Source organism: Phocoena phocoena, chromosome 4 (genome assembly GCF_963924675.1).
Source record: "Phocoena phocoena chromosome 4, mPhoPho1.1, whole genome shotgun sequence".
NCBI lineage: Eukaryota > Metazoa > Chordata > Mammalia > Artiodactyla > Phocoenidae > Phocoena > Phocoena phocoena.
In genome coordinates, this window is record NC_089222.1 from 18,812,941 (window position 1) to 18,829,959 (window position 17,019).

At 40.3% G+C, this 17,019-nt stretch overlaps 1 protein-coding gene across 2 annotated transcripts in view; it reads left to right on the plus strand.

Moving 5' to 3' along the window:
• Positions 1-17,019, plus strand: part of PPP2R3A (protein phosphatase 2 regulatory subunit B''alpha) — a 165,253-nt gene that overhangs the window by 26,568 nt on the left and 121,666 nt on the right. For both annotated transcript variants that reach the window (XM_065876145.1, XM_065876146.1), the window contains exons 2-3: positions 3,022-3,288; positions 11,560-11,663. In XM_065876145.1, the coding sequence (XP_065732217.1) occupies positions 3,022-3,288; positions 11,560-11,663 (371 nt within the window). The remainder of the gene's footprint in view (positions 1-3,021; positions 3,289-11,559; positions 11,664-17,019) is intronic.

Below are 17,019 nucleotides of genomic sequence, written 5' to 3' on the forward strand. Positions count from 1 at the left end.
TTGAGATACTTTACACAGCTAATTCTGTTTTAATGCTGTTCCTAGATTTGAATGAAATAGTTTTATTTAAAGTGGGCAGATGCTAAACTTGGTAAATCTGACGAACTTTATATTACTGTTTTATTCTATAATGTTGTAAAGCGTCAGTTTTATTAAACTACTTTAAGACTTAAATTATATGTCTCCTATTGAACCCAGTGGAAAGTAAATCAATACACCTGAAAAGTTCAAAGTAAATGCATTCTTTTTATCTTCCCTTTAAGTATTAACATCAGTTTTATTAAATATGGACTTAAACAGTGAATTAGTAAATACTTCCCTATTAGTGAACTGCTCTGTGTTAAAGTACACTGAGGAAAGCAAAGTAGACTATTATATAATTGAATATTTTCCCATTCAAATTAAAACTTTGACAAATAGCCAGGGTTTCTTCTGAATGTCACTTATTTCTGTCAAAGCAAAAGTGTAGAGTTAACACTGAAGGGCTTGCTCTAAACCTTCTCCAGTATTGTGTGTTCACTAGAATATTGAGTTTCATTCCCAGTGGCACCAGTGGTCTCAATCCTATCGTTATAATTGCCCTGAAGTTATCCATAACTACCCTGGATGTCACACCATGGGAAACATTTTTGAGAAACAAAAAAGAATTTTGGTGACTGTATATTTGTAGTCTCACAAATCTCTTTCAGCATAGAGTAATAGAAAGGAAATGACACTAATACAAGTGACCTAAGTAAAGCCCCTGAAGAATTATATGCTTTATTTTAGAAATTTAAGAAGTTTCTACTGTTATTGACTCATAGGACTATGTAATAATAATTGCAGATTTAGCACTAAGGCAGAGACAATTGTTTACTTAGAAGAGATTATCAGTTTGTTAAATCAAAAGTAGTTTGTAAACTTTAAATTGCCTTACAAGTGTAAGTGATTATTTTATTTAGTATTGAATCTGAAGGACCATGCCAAGTTATGTTTAATCTTTTTTTTTTTTTTTTTTTTTTTGCGGTACACGGGCCTCTCACTGTTGTGGCCTCTCCTGTTGCGGAGCACAGGCTCCGGATGCGCAGGCTCAGTGGCCATGGCTCACGGGCCTAGCTGCTCCGCGGCATGTGGAATCTTCCCGGACCGGGGCACGAACCCGTGTCCCCTGCATCGGCAGGCGGACTCTCAACCACTGCGCCACCAGGGAAGCCCTGTGTTTAATCTTTTGAGAATCCCATCCTTTGGCCTTGTGACTCATTTTCTTAAATAAGACATATCTCTGCCCAGCACAGTTTTGAGCCTCTTCCCTATGTTACATCCTGTAATTTCCTTTAATCCTCACAACAACCTTCCAAGAAGAAGGTTGTTGTGAGGATTAAAGGAAATTAATCTGTAAGGATTAAAGGAAATTAATCTGTTTTATTACTGAAATTCTAAAAGGTTAAGTAACTTTCCTGAGGTCACAGAGCTAGTAAGCCATCACTGATTTTTGTTAAGTTTTTCATATTTCATTGGCATCACTTCCCTCTGCAATGTCTTCCTTGACTATTGCTTTATATGAGTGATATCCTGATACTGCAGCAAAGGCTTGGTGTGACCAACTGGCCTTCGTATCCCCAACAGTATTAATATATGAGCAGATTCCACTCTGTATTAATGTCAGATATTAACATGAGAAATGGGCCGTGTTTAATAAAAGTAGGAGATTAAATCATATTTATCACATATTTATATGAATGAAGCCTGTCTTCCTATAATACTTATGCTTTTCAAAGGTAGCTAAAATTTTTACCCTGAATTTAAAAATCATGTTATAAGTCCATATGTCAAAAGGGAATATGTCCAGATCTACTTCATACTGATAAATCATTGTTCAGACTTTAGGAATGGCGTTAGGATATAATTTAAGGAAGAACACTCGAGTAATATTTTGTGTTCACAGTGAATTTAAAATAAATTTAGCTAGTCAACAGTCATGTCCATCTTTCATACTTTACGTAGCATTTAATAATGCCATGCTCATGAGCCTTGACAGATAATTTGGTCAAAATTAAGAATAGAAATTAAACTCTGAAAATCTTCATGGAATCTTTTTTGCTTTTTCTATTATGAATCTCAGAACTAAATTTAGTCTTCATTGCTAAAATAAACTTCTACCTGAATATTAGTGTACCTCCCCTCCCCTTTCCCTAAATCATGGTTACTCTTAGTCTCCCTGTTGCCCCCCAACCTTTAAATACTGTCCTTTCTATGTCTGTTTATGGTACACCACATCAAATCCTTTTTGGAAAAAGGAATGATATAAACTATTAAAGAATTAATAAACTGTAAAGAGAGTTTGGCTGTGGTGAAATTAATGACCATGATCCTTGTCTATTAGAGTATACTAAAAATGAGAGAATTGTGTATCTCAAAAAATAGCATGCCTCTGGTGGCAAGTCAGTCAGCCTGGTAGAAGACATTCTAAAACTAAAATGCTTTAATTTTCTTAACAAAGACTTTCTTTGCATCAGGGACTAGCAGTGATTTTACCTAGATAAAGTCAAACTAGGGAAGAAGGTAGAAGGACAGCCCCCACAATACATTTTAGATCTATATATTTAAAAAGAACTCATTCTGTTTGCTTACTGAAGGACAGGTAGAAATGCATAGAAACACCAAGAACAGTCTTCAAGAAGAATTTACTAATCCAGGTCCAACAGACTGAGAATTCACCTTAAGGTCCTTAATATGTCAACTGACCTTGCTCTTAAATGTCTTGCTCATCACTGGTGGGAAAATGTACTGTAGGATTTTTTAAGCACAAATCTATGTAGACTCTAGTATTGACAGATGAGTAATGTACTGATTGATTCAGTGTAGGTAAGCATTCCCTCAGAGCATGCTTACCCCTGTCCATGGTTGAGTGAGCTCTTCATCTGTACTGCTTCTAATTGTGGTTTCTTGTATCTATACCCAGCTTCCTCTTACTGGTGAGGACTTTCCAGTAATATATACTGTTTAGAATATTTGTGTCTCATGATCATATTTTCTTTCCAGATTCAAAATAAACCAGAAAAGAAACCTGGAACACCACTTCCACCTCCAGCCACCTTTGCAAGTAGTGCCCGACCTCTCTCCCCTGTTCCTCATGTGAATAATGTTGTGAATGCAACATTATCCATAAACATTCCACGGTTCTACTTCCCTGAAGGACTCCCCGATGCCTGCAGTAATCATGAACAGACTCTAAGCAGAATTGAAACTGCTTTCATGGATATTGAAGATCAGAAAGCAGACATTTATGAAATGGGAAAAATTGCAAAGGTAATATAACTACTAAATGACGTATAATCTCCCTTTCTCTAGCAATCCCAATCTCCCTCTCTTTATTGCCTCCTTGCTCTCTGTTTGTAAGCATACATAGATCTTTTTTTTCCATATTGGAAAAATGTATTTGATACTGATGTATTAGCTATGGTTCTACTTTATGGAGCTCTTAAGTTTGAAAAAAGCCTTAGAGGTTTCCTAGTCCATCCTCCCATTTAATACAGGAATTCCATCCATGGCATCACCAACACATAAATCCATTATCTGCTTGAATGCCTTCAGTGACAGGAAACTCACTACCTTGTCAAGCAGCCTGTTCCATCATTAAATAGCCTTCCTTGTTAGAAAAATTTCCCTTGTGTTGAATATAAATCTCTCTTTTTTGTTCTCATTCATTGATCATAACTCCTTGCCCTGAAGCCAGACAAGGAACAATTAGGCCAGCTCAACACTGTAATTCTTCTCAGAAATAAATGGATTTGCCACTAGGAAGCAAGTCTGTGATACTTTTCAATATATCCAACTGCTTCTAATTTAAGGTCTTAGTCCCTAACGCTAAGACTACTGTAATATCTTTAGTAATGGATTCTACACCTCCAGCCTCCTCCTAGAACAGTTACTACTGAGCATAATCATCAGTTTATATTTGATCATGTCATTCCCCAGCTCAGCAATATTCAGGGATTCCTACCATCTGTAGGAGTGCTTTGTTTCGTTTGGGTTCTGTTTTTATGATGCATGTATACTGAAGAGTCAGATCATACCTCAGGATTTAGCAGTGGTCTCAAGCTGTGCTTCAAGAGACAGAGGGGCTTTAGTAGGCTAAGGGCTGCACGTGGACAACTAGACACCAAGTGGGAGTTCCCAAGACCCCATGCACCCTTCCACTGGGAATGCTTCCTCTGCTTTCAGGAATAATATTTGAAAGTTTGAAGACTACCGCTTTTGAGGATAAAACCCAAACTACTGTTCCCTGCATGGGCCTGACCCACCTGCCCTCCCACAGGCTTGCCTCTGCATTTGGGCTCTCATAGTTCTCCCCTCCAAAGTGGGCTTCCACTCTGCCACTCCCACATCACCCATCCTCTAAGACCTAGCTTCCATTGTGTCCTGAGAGATGTCCCTGAACCCCCGCCCTGTCATGTCCCATCTTCTCTCCTACCTCTAACCTCAGAACATTTGTTACTGCTGTTAAATAATTTGTAAGTAGAGTGATTTTAAGGGAAGTGAAAAAGAATCCTTTTTTTATTCCTTTTTTCATCACCCCCCCAATCTTAGAACTTGCTTTTTGACCCCTTAGAATGTTTCTAGTGAAAAACAACCTCTTTCATTCCAAAAGTAAGAGCTCACCTGCTTCTCCTTTATTGTACATATGAGGAAACCGAAGTCCTACAAGTATGTACGTAGAGTCACAGAGTTTGTCCATGTCAGGAGACATGTCCTCTGACTCCTGCATCGTGCTGTTTCTACCCTATCTCCCCTGGACGTATGCTAATATACCATCAACTGACTTCCAAGTTATATCCACCCAAATAAGTTATAAGTTCTTTCAGGACATTGGCATTTTCTTACCCCAAGCTTTGAGAGATGACTATTTTATGAATCAAGTGGTAAATTATCTGAGTGGGCTAGAATGATGAATCTAAATCCAAAAGATAGAATTTAGCAAGGATGAATGAAGTCTAATTTGGAGATAACATGTTAATCGCATAAATGCCAAACAGGGTATGTCTAACATGGTAACAATTTGTGTGAGAGAGACATGAGGTTTCATGGACCACTTCGGGCAGGCAAACAGGAGAGACTGCAGATTGCAGGACATGGTAGTTCCCCGGTGGTCTGCTGGGCTCCCCACATCTGGAGAGCCAATCAGTGACTAGTGCCTCACTGCCAGAGACCTGCAGCCTGCTCTGTCTTGAAGGTCTCTGGGTCGACCTTCCTCTAAGTATTCCCAGCGCCTAACTGAGGAGCCTTCCTGCTGTGCTGCCTCCACCCTCCTGCTCTGGCTCTCCCACCTGGCTGGTGGTAGCCCTGCCCTGCCTGTGGCTCAGTGGCCGCCAGCACTCCACAGTGAATGCACAGTGAGAGGAGAGCAGAGAGCCTGAGGACTCCACATGGTCACGAGAAGTGTAGGAGAGAGCGTAGTCAAGTCAGAGAAGGGGTTTACATGCTGGGGAGTCAGAGGGAGGACTTTCCTATTTACAGGCAGTGAGGATCAATCTGTAGGTGGCATCAGGAAACACTGCCAGTGTTGAAGCTGACAACATAGAGAAGTTTAAAAAGATAGAAAACTATTTTGTTTAGTAGCCATAGTAACAGGCATTTACGTGACAATTTACTGTTTATACCAAATTATCATGTGGCACAATAGCCCGCATACACATACGTGTCTGATTAACTTGTCTGAATTGTACTTGATTATAGCCCTAACTTCCATTAGGGGTGCCAAGCATTTGTGTTCACTGCTTAGACCTTAATTGTCAGCGCAGATAGCAAGGTGAACTGCTCATACTTTTAAAAAGTTAAAACTAACATTGCATATAAAGATGAGGATGTGTGTATAATGACCTTGGAAGTACTGTATCAGCTCGTTTTATTGGATTTTGTCTCTCTATTCTTAAAATCATTTATTTTTTAAAAAATTCATTTAATCATGTCTTCCAGTTAGCTAGGCTCATGTAATCCAGCTTTTCCTTGGCTACAGCCAGTCTTTTAGCACTCACTAAATCAATCTTACTTTCCACCGTTCTTTGCTCTACAGACCGTCCTCATCCTTTGGCAGTGCCTGTATCACTGACCCTCGTGTGCTTGTGTTCTCATGACAGGTTGGCTATAGGAAAGGAGAAGACAACCCCTGGGGGACAACAAAGGAGGATGTGGTCAGAGCAATAAATGAACGTTTTTATGGATTCTTATAGTTTACAAAGCTACTTGGAGGACCTTCCCTGGTGGTCCAGTGGTTGAGATTTTGCCTTCCAATGCAGGGGGTGTGGGTTTGATCCCTGGTCAGGGAGCTAAGATCACAGATGCCTCACGGCCAAAAAACCAAAACATAAAACAGAAGCAATACGGTAACAAATTCAATAAAGTCTTTAAAAATGGTCCACATCAGGGCTTCCCTGGTGGCGCAGTGGATGAGAGTCTGCCTGCCGATGCAGGGGACACGGCTTCGTGCCCTGGTGTGGGAAGATCCCACATGCCGCGGAGCAGCTGGGCCTGTAAGCCATGGCCGCTGAGCCTGCGAGGCCCGCATACCGCAAAAAAAAAAAGGTCCACATCAAAAGAAAAGAGAAAAATCTCTCTCTTATAAAGCTACTTGGAAGGCCACCTTGAGTTTACAGTCTACTCTCCATGATGCTTAAGTGTAGCTGTAGAGACTGGGGTCTGTTTTTTAAGTGCAAAGAAAACTCTGTTTATGAAATCTGCATCTGTTGGTGAAGTTTAGCTCATTCATCTTCAACCTCAAACAGCGTGGAGAGATTAATGTCCATTTCTGATTAAATTCTCAGTGTGTAGTTTGTACTTTTTTCCACAGCTTTAAGTAGTAATGGAGAAGAAATGACTAGAGAATCAATCTAAAAGGAGCAAAAGCAGCATAGGATGGGCTTCCCTGGTGGCACAGTGGTTGAGAGTCCGCCTGCCGATGCAGGGGACACAAATTCATGCCCCGGTACGGGAAGATCCCACATGCTGCAGAGCGGCTGGGCCCGTGAGCCGTGGCCACTGAGCCTGTGCATCCGGAGCCTGTGCTCCGCAACGGGAGAGGCCACAACAGTGAGAGGCCTGCGTACCACAAAAAAAAAAAAAAGCATAGGAACAGAAACTGAGGAACAGCAAGGGAAGTATTTGTCACCACTGAGTTTTAGCCTCTAAGAGAAAGTTGAGAGAAAAGAATGAAAGTCTTCTGAACCGAACAAAGCCCTCCAGCTCCTCTAATTGGCTGATACAGTACCATCTTGACCCATCGTGCCTGTGGCCTGGAAGCTAGCCTCTCTGTACCTTTTTTTCTTCATCTGCAGAACTGGATAAAAATACCCACCCTCTTCTGTATGGGATCATGTCAGGGCCAAATGAAATAACGGGCGTGAGACATTTTAAAAATGTTAAAGAACATTACAAATATTGGGTGATCATCTCTTCCTGTGTATCATTAGACAACCTTGCTTTCAGTTCTTTATGTTGTTGGGCCATTTTTAGATCTAATTATAGGTGTCAGTCAAGCTTTCTTTGCTCCAGCAACGCTGACTCTTTCCTCCTCCTCTAAATCTCAGTTTCCTAAACCCATTTTCAGCACATCTTGTACTTCCTCACTTGTCATCCAGTCTTTTCCTTTGTAAAAAGCCTTGACATGAGCTTGTTCTCTCCTTTGTTATAAAAGTTTCTATTCTGTTGCACTCAGGTTGATATCATTTACTTTTTTTTTTAGGTTCTTATTGATCTCTGACTCCCTTTATCTTTTTTTTTTGTCTGCAAGAAACCCACTTAATTAAAAAAAATTTTTTTAACATCTTTATTGGAGTATAATTGCTTTACAATGGTGTGTTAGCTTCTGCTGTATAACAAAGTGAATCAGCTATATGTATACATATATCCCCATATCCCCTCCCTCTTGCATCTCCCTCCCACCCTCCCTGTCCCACCCCTCTAGGTGGTCACAAAGCACCGAGCTGATCTCCCTGTGCTATACGGCTGCTTCCCACTAGCTATCTATTTTACATTTGGTATGTCAATGCCACTCTCTCACTTTGTCCCAGCTTACCCTTCCCCCTCCCCATATCCTCAAGTCCATTCTCTATGTCTGCATCTTTATTCCTGTCCTGTCCCTAGTTTCTTCAGAACCACTTTTTTTTTAGACTCCATATATATGTGTTAACATACAGTATTTGTTTTTCTCTTTCTGACTTACTTCACTCTGTATGACAGACTCTAGGTCCATCCATCTCACTACAAATAACTCAATTTTGTTTCTTTTTATGGCTGAGTAATATTCCACTGTATATATGTGCCACATCTTCTTTATCTATTCATCTGTTGATGGACACTTAGGTTGCTTCCATGTCCTGGTTATTGTAAATAGAGCTGCAGTGAACATTTTGGTACATGACTCTTTTTGAATTTTGGTTTTCTCAGGGTATATGCCCAGTAGTGGGATTGCTGGGTCATATGGTAGTCCTGTTTTTAGTTTTTTAAGGAACCTCCATACTGTTCTCCATAGTGGCTGTATCAATATACATTCCCACCAACAGTGTATGAGTGTTCCCTTTTCTCCACACCCTATCCAGCATTTACTGTTTGTAGATTTTTTTGATGATGGCCATTCTGACTAGTGTGAGGTGATACCTCATTGTATTTTTGATTTGCATTTCTCTAATGTTTAGTGATGTTGAGCATCCTTTCATGTGTTTTTTGGCAATCTGTATATCTTTGGAGAAATGTCTGTTTAGGTCTTCTGCCCATTTTTGGATTGGGTTGTTTGTTTTTTGATTTGAGCTGCATGAGTTGCTTGTAAATTTTGGAGATTAATCCTTTGTCAGTTGCTTCATTTGCAAATATTTTCTCCCATTCTGAGGGTTGTCTTTTCATCTTGCTTATGGTTTCCTTTGCTGTGCAAAAGCTTTTAAGTTTCATTACGTCCTATTTGTTTATTTTTGTTTTTATTTCCATTTCTGTAGGAGGTGGGTCAAAAAGGATCTTGCTGTGATTTATGTCATAGAGTGTTCTGCCTGTTTTCCTCTAAGAGTTTTATAGTGTCTGGCCTTACATTTAGGTCTTTAATCCATTTTGAGTTTATGTTTTGTGTATGGTGTTAGGGAGTGTTCTAATTTCATTCTTTTACATGTAGCTGTCCAGTTTTCCCAGGACCACTTATTGAAGCGGCTGTCTTTTCTCCATTATAGATTCTTGCCTCCTTTATCAAAAATAAGGTGACTATATGTGTGTGGGTTTATCTCTGGGCTTTCTATCCTGTTCCATTGATCTATGTTCCTGTTTTTGTGCCAGTACCATACTGTCTTGATTACTGTAGCCTTGTAGTATAGTCTGAAGTCAGGGAGGCTGATTCCTTCAGCTCCATTTTTCTTTCTCAAGATTGCTTTGGCTATTCGCTCACTCTCTTTATCTTAATCCTTTGTTTTTAAGCAGATGCAGGCCAGCCATACATTTTTAAAAAATGGTAAAAGTGTATTGTCTGAAGCCCTTGCCATCCACTGCCCTTCCAGTTTTTTCTTTTGGCACTTTCTCCAAGGGCCCGATACCCTCATGTTGCCTAACCTTTAGCTGCTCAGGGTGACCCACTACATGAAAAACAAGTCAGCCCTTTCCCATCTACTTCAAAACATATCTATTCTGTACTTTATCTCTTAGGATTCTGCCTTTGGGTCATAAAAAATTTGTAAATGTTAATCCCAGTGATTTACTACTCTTTATGAGCTGATGTGTACACATATTAACTGGAGTCTTCTGAATAAAAGACTGTAATCTAAGGAAATGAAAGTTTTTAATAGTGGAAGTAGCCCCACTGGAGATAGTAAGTGCACAGTCCCTGGAAGTGTTTCGCTGAGCTGGTGACCACTTCCCAAGGATGAACTAGAAGATTCCTGATCCCTTCCAATTCTGAAAAATCCGTAGTGGCTCTAGTGGTAGGAGCTTCAAGCACCTTGGCAAGCCAGTTCCAGTCTCTCCTTGTATTTTCTCCCTTTTTGTGGCTCTGCACCCCCCACCTCCATAATACAGGCTATTCTTTCAAATTTTCCAGCAGTTACCAACAGCCTGTCATATTTAAGAGCATTTTCTTGGCAAACCACCATTCTGCATGAAAGGAAGGATTGGGATTGGGGAAAGTGGATTTGACAGTTACCACCCAAAGTATGTTAATTGTAAGCTTTGTACCTTGGCAGTCATAATTTATACAATAAACAAAATCCATTTGTTTGCTAAGCAACACCTTTCCCTCATTCTTGACCTCAGTGGAGGTATTTGACCTCTGGACTTAAGAAATCTTAAATTCCATCCTGCTTGCAGAACACGCTTTAGTGGCCCTGGCAGAAGCAATCTCATTTCTGCCCTGTACTTACCTTCCTTGGCCTGAATCTCACCATCCATATCGTCATCTCTGACATGAACCCAGCAGCCCTGGGCATTCTCTCAGCATAACTGATCTCAGATGAAGTACTATGCAGACTTCTGTGGGGATCCCCCATGCACTGAGGCCTCACATCAGGAGCAGCTTCACTTCAACCTATTGTGGGTTCACATCCAGTTATCTGTCAGAGGGGAAGCTTCCCTTTGTAGAATAAGGCTCAACAGATCCTATATCTAATATGAATAATAAGAATATCTTTATCCAATGACAAGATGTGACTCTCTGAAGAGCTTCAGATTTGGGAATACATTTTATGTGTATATATAAAATTGGGATCATTTATAGAGACTATTTCTCTGCTAATATTTAGATATTATTATTACTTGGAAGAATTTTCCCTCTAGAAAAAAAGCAGGTTAATTTGGTACAGACTGTCTCTTATAAGAGTATAAGAATAATTTTTCTTAATTGAAAGAAAGAGCTTTTTTATTGAGGAGAAAAAAATCATTATCTTTTAGGGTATTGTATTTAATTCTTTCTAAGGCTTTTATAATATGTAGTCATTTGTGGTATCTTCTAAATAAATAATAGCATTTTAATTTTTGCCTTTCAGCTTTCACCTGAATTGTATCCATTTAAATAGATTTATAGCTGTTTTCTTGAACAGTCCAGGCTTTTCTGGTTCTTTTTGCACCTGGGGCTTAATAACACAATAAGCAAAGGAGAGAGAGGGAGAGAGGTGATAGAGTGTATTGACACCAAGTGAGTGAGCAATAAAGGTGGCTGTGTTTTCCTGCCAAAGGGGGAAAGGCATATACAACCATGACATTCAGTCACTTCTTTTTTTTCCTAAAGGTAGAAAATATATGATGTAAGAGTGGTAGGAAGGGAGGGAGACTGGTTGCTTTTTCAGGTTAGGGGAAAGAAACATCACTATAAATGCACTTGAAGAAAAGGCAAATGGATTTTCATTTTCTTCATTAAACATGTCATCTTCTTATTTTGTTTCCCCTCTGTCTTGCTGAATCTACTCCAGCTGATGTATCTGCCTCTGCCCCAGTTTTGCTCCTCCAAGGGCCCTTCTGTCCACTGTGGCATGAAGGGTAAAAGCCACAAAGGCCCTTTCTTTGGTCATGTCATCTCTTCACTGCCCCTTGGCTTACACTGTATTTGTGCTTTATTTGCAGGTCTGTGGCTGTCCTCTTTATTGGAAAACCCCCATGTTCAGGGCTGCAGGGGGAGAGAGGACAGGATTTGTGTCAGCCCAGTCATTCATTGCCATGTGGAGAAAGTAAGTATGAGTGCAGTTACTCTGGGGCTGGGCAAGGAATTGTCTGGCCCTCATGACATGCTTTATAAAAGTCACTTATTTTACTCATTTATTACTTTTCCCCTTATCCTTTGTTTCAACAAGTAAAATTCAATGACTCACAGCTTATTCCCACACACAAATTCTTTCCCTAAGCCTTTATCTTACGTCTCTAATCAGTAAAACAGACCTTCAGAAATACTTCTTTAATGACTATTTGGTAGTTTCTTAGTTTCACTTGTTAACAATTTGAGTCTTAGGATTTGACTCTTGCAGCAGTGACATAAATGCTCCTTTAAGGGGAGCAGACCACACATGTCACATGCTTCCATTCTCATGTGATCAAATTTAGAATTGTATGTAGTTGATTTCTTAAAAATAGCTGAATTCTAGTAGATTTTAGTTACTACTTTTTAAAAGCTCCAGTTAAGGAAAAAAGGAATAGTACATCTATCAAGATACTCCTGGATTTTAACATCCTGACAAGTTTTCTTGAACTCAAATCCAACTTTCTTCTCTCTTTTGTTTTTTTCTCCCTTCTTTCTTCTTTAGAAGTTATTTCTTGATATATTTATCAATTTAAGAGACTGTTATAGTATGCCCCTTCTACCTCTTCTAACTGATCAGCCTTCTTTAAATATGCTCTTCTCATCTTTTCTGGGCTAGATACCCTTCCTGATGAACTATTGGGAAATGCTGTTCACCTGATGTCACTATCATCATCATCATCATTTAAAATCAACATATAATAGCAGCAAAATTCAGCTTACAGATTCTTCTGGTTCTTCCATGCCACCTCAAAGCCCTTAGTAGTATAATGCTTGAGAACATAATAGGTGATGAATAACTGTATTCTTATTTTGAAAAATCTAGCAGCAAGTTGAGTTCACCAAGTTCTTCTTGCATTACAATAGAACTAAAGTGATCAGGGGATATAAGACTACCAGTTAATGGACTTCTTTTAAAGAACGACATCAAAGCTAAAAGTTATAAATGCTTCATGTTTTCCAGGTGAGTTTTAGTCATTTTGTTACAGGGAATAGTTCTAAGTTGTTCAAATACCAAGGACTAGAATGGCCCTAGGACTAGAACCACTCCTCATACACCAGCAGGATGACCCTCCAAAGTCAGGGCCATGGTCACCATTCCACCTCTCCTATAGCAAATAGGAAACAGCTAGATAAAAATCTTAAAAAAAATTTTTGTGTGTGTAGTCGTAAAAGAAGAACTCCTTGGAGTCTAGAATTAGCAAAACAGAACTAATTAGGAGTAAACCAGTAAAAGAATTGGCATTTGCCATTCTGGCTGTCTCTGGCACCCTAGAACCTGAGGGAAGAAAATAGAGCCAAGGGCCTGAACAATAGGGGGGTCAGCTTGGATTCCCTCTCCTTTCCCTACCAGTAAAGCCAGGACTTCAGCTGGGTGGTCTGCTTGTCTATTATTAATTATTATTGTTGTTATTAAAAGTCAGTGTATAACAGTAGCAGAATTGAAGATCTTGAAATGTGTAGATGTTCTAGCTTTCATTCAGCTAGCTTCTCTCCCCCTGGTAGGTGCCAGGCCCTGAAAAATGCCTCAGGTGGAGTGTGAACAAGGGTTAGAAAGAATAGGGATGTTACACAGCTCTTGTCCTGGGTATCTTCAGCCATTGAGTTCAGCATTGTTGGCAAAAGCCATCTAACAATCTGGGAAAGCAGCAAAAAGTGAGTTATTATTTCAGAGAACGTGTTGAAGAAGCTGGGAGATTAAAAAGGGGTGGGGGGAGTAGTTCATTCTATAAAAAATTAGAGCCAGAGAGAAGAACTATAACTACTTACATTCTAAGTTACTTTGAATATGCTAGGACCCTATGTTTGTGAGCCTGAGGCTGACTATCAAAGAAAAACTAGTAATCAACTTGTTTATCGGCAGTTAACTGCATAATATTAAGGAAAGTAACAGCCAGTTTTTTTGTCTTAGACTTCATGTCACCGGGATAGGGTGGACATTTCTGTTGGTGGACAGAGCAGCAGCACCCGCAACAGCTATATTCCTTTATTGAGATGAATCATTTTCACTTTATCTCTAAGGAAAAGAGATTATTTCTGCAAAGGCAAAAGGCAAAAATACTTGAAGCACAAGTCTTCATTTTCAGTTACTGTAGGACACTGCTTATGAAGTTATACAGCATGAGCAACTGTCCCTGTCTTTTTTCATTAAAAAAATTTTTTTTTTAATTCTGTGAACAGATAACTGATGTCTCTGTATCAAAGCTTTATTTTCTGGCCAGATACTATAACGACTGGAGCGCCCTCTAGTGGGAGCTCCTTTCTCAGCACTTAAAATGCGTGCTTTAAAAGAGACTCAAGTATGGCTATTTTGGGAGACAAAGCAACTAAGCAGGATGGTTTGAATTACCACACTGACCTTAAAGAAGACATGTGTTTATTTTTATAATTTTTTACAAATTGTACCCTTTGCATAAAGTGACTTGGGTCCAAGTATAGTATATAAAACTTTCAAGTACAAAAAAATAACTGGCAGGACTTCCCTGGTGGCTCAGTGGTTAAGAATCCGCCTGCCAGTGCAGGGGACACGGGTTCGATCCCTGGCCCAAGAAAATCCCACATGCCGCAGAGCAACTAAGCCTGTGCGCCACAACTACTGAGCCTGCGCTCTAGAGCCCACGAGCCACAACTACTGAGCCAACGCACCACAACTACTGAAAGCCCGTGTGCCCTACAGCCCGCACGCCGCAACTACTGAAGCCCGTGCGCTCTAGGGCCCGCGTGACACAACTACTGAGGCCCACGTGCCTAGAGCCCATACTCCACAACAAGAAAAGCCACCACAAGGAGAAGCCTGCGTACCGCAACAAAGAGTAGCCCCCGCTCACCACAACTAGAGAAAGCCCACGTGCAGCCAAAAAATAAATTTTAAAAAATTAAAAAAAAAATAACTGGCAGATAATGACACAGAATTAAAACATATTGGCATATACATACACATGCTGACTTGCTCCAGTAATAGGCTCTATATAATCTTGAGGGGAAAGTCAAATACAAAAGTTAACAGCAAAACAGGAAATAGTTTGCCTCCTGTCCCAGTGTTTATGGGGTGGAGGCTTCTGAGCCCTCCTCTGAGTGGTTTGAGCATGAACACCTTAACAGGCTCTTGTTCCCCTGCCTCTGCTCCCCGTCCCTTCCCTGCTCTGCTGCCCATTTCATATCTGTACTTTGACATCTGTTTCTCTTGCAGTCAAGACATTTTTAGGGGAAAGGCATTGCTCCACAGCTTTTCTTTTTGAGTTCCCAGTTTACCAGCTTTGTGACAGAGCTCCTCTTACACAGAGTCAGTAATATTGTCCCAGCTTTTTTATGCTTTATTTCCTCTTACCTTTTCCTGTCAAAGTGTGATTTTTCGACTAACAAAACAATATTTCATCCTAAGAGCTCTGGATGATAGTTTAGGATAGCTATGTTTACCTTCTTTCTCCAGCTTTCACGCCTTTTTTTAATCTCTTTCTCTCCTGCCTTATAGAGTTCACCAGCCACTAGCATTGGCTGAGAATCAGAATTCACCTTTTCTCTCTGATTCATGCTTCTGATCGCAAAAGGCCATACCTGATTTGACTTTTCCCTCTTAGAGAGTCTCTCATCTGTCAGTGTCTGTGCAGTTCGTACTTAGTGGTGCTATACCTCACTGCCTTTTGTTGTGATCATCCCACCCATTTTCTTATCCTAAGAGGTGATTCCCATCAACACCTATTTCAGTAATCTTTTTCTGAAATGTATATTTATTTAACTTTGGGGGTCCTGAGCATGCTGAAAAATGTTAAGGAAAATAAATATAAAGATCATTCTATGGCTTTAATAATCACAAATGAAGTCAGTTAAGGGTATATCTGTTAGATCACAAACATTTTTTGAGAATCTTCAATGTGAAAGTCACTATATCTAGTGTTAAGGGAAAAAAAGAGCTATAACTTTGCCTGCCCTTTAGGTGCCAGAGAAATAAAAGAAAGTTCGTGGTACAATGGTGTATGTAATACATACAAATTAAATAGTACAAAGATCAGTAAGGAATTTAGTTGTCAGAGAAGGTTTTTTGAAAGGGGTAGTTTATTAGCTGGACCTTAAAGAATAGCCAGCGTTCAGATAGCAAAGTTGGGAGAGGTGGTGTTCTAGGAGAGTAAAACAACATGAGAAATGGCACCGAGGCAAGAATGCACACAGCATGCTCAGAGAAGAGTGGTTCAGGCCAGCTGCCTGGAGCGGACGTTTCATTTATCATAGTAGTGAGATAGGCAGACTCTAGCCTAATTAAAGAGGGCCTTAAATGCCCAACTTAGACATCTAGACTTACTCATATAAGTGGTAGAAAACTGTTGAACATTTTTGGAAAAGGGAATTATATAATCAAAGAATGTTTTAGAATGATGAATTGTCCATGATGTGAGGTTGCATGGACACTGAAGCCTGTTATGACCCTCTTCCCTTCTAAAGGTCTCAGCATGAAGGAATAAGACCCTGGACTTGATGATAAGACAGAAATAGGAAGGAAGGAATGGTTGTCTAAAATGTTTTGAGGAAATATTCCTTAGGACTCTAGTATTCCCATCCCAAATTCCAAGCACCTAGTGGTCTAAGTTAGAAAGCTGGGAGTCATCATGGACTTCCCCCCTTTTACCCCTCCACACCTATCAACTACCATTTCCTTTCACTTGAACCATATTTGCCCCTTTCTCTTCATCTCCCACTGCCAGTATCCATGCTCAGGCCCTTGGAAAGATTTCTGCTTGATATTTTTGAAAAACACATCTGGTCATGTCTCAGTCCAAGTTAAAATTCTTCTGTGAGTAGGCGAAAGTCCAGGCTTCTTGACCTAACATAAAAGGGCCTCCAGGGTCCAATCCTACATGCTCATGTCCCCTTCCCTTACCACCCCGTGCTTGCAGCTGCTCAAATAATCTGTGCAGGCTCACACCAGGTCTTTGTACATGCATCCCTCTTGATCTGCAGTAGTCCACTTTCCTACTTCACAACTCTTCAGGGAATTTCACTGGTCCTCCTGTGTCTTTCCATGACACCCTGAGTTTATTACTTCTGTAATAACATTATACAGGATTATACATCTTATTGGTGTAGCTCTTTCACTAGACTGTAAGTTCCTTACAGGGCACAAAACTATGTCTTGGGCTTCCTGGTGGTGCAGTGGTTGAAAGTCCGCCTGCCGATGCAGGGGACACAGGTTCGTGCCCCGGTCTGGGAAGGTCCCACATGCTCCGGAGCGGCTGGGCCCGTGAGCCATGGCCGCTGAGCCTGCGCGTCCGGAGCCTGTGCTCCGCAATGGGAGAGGC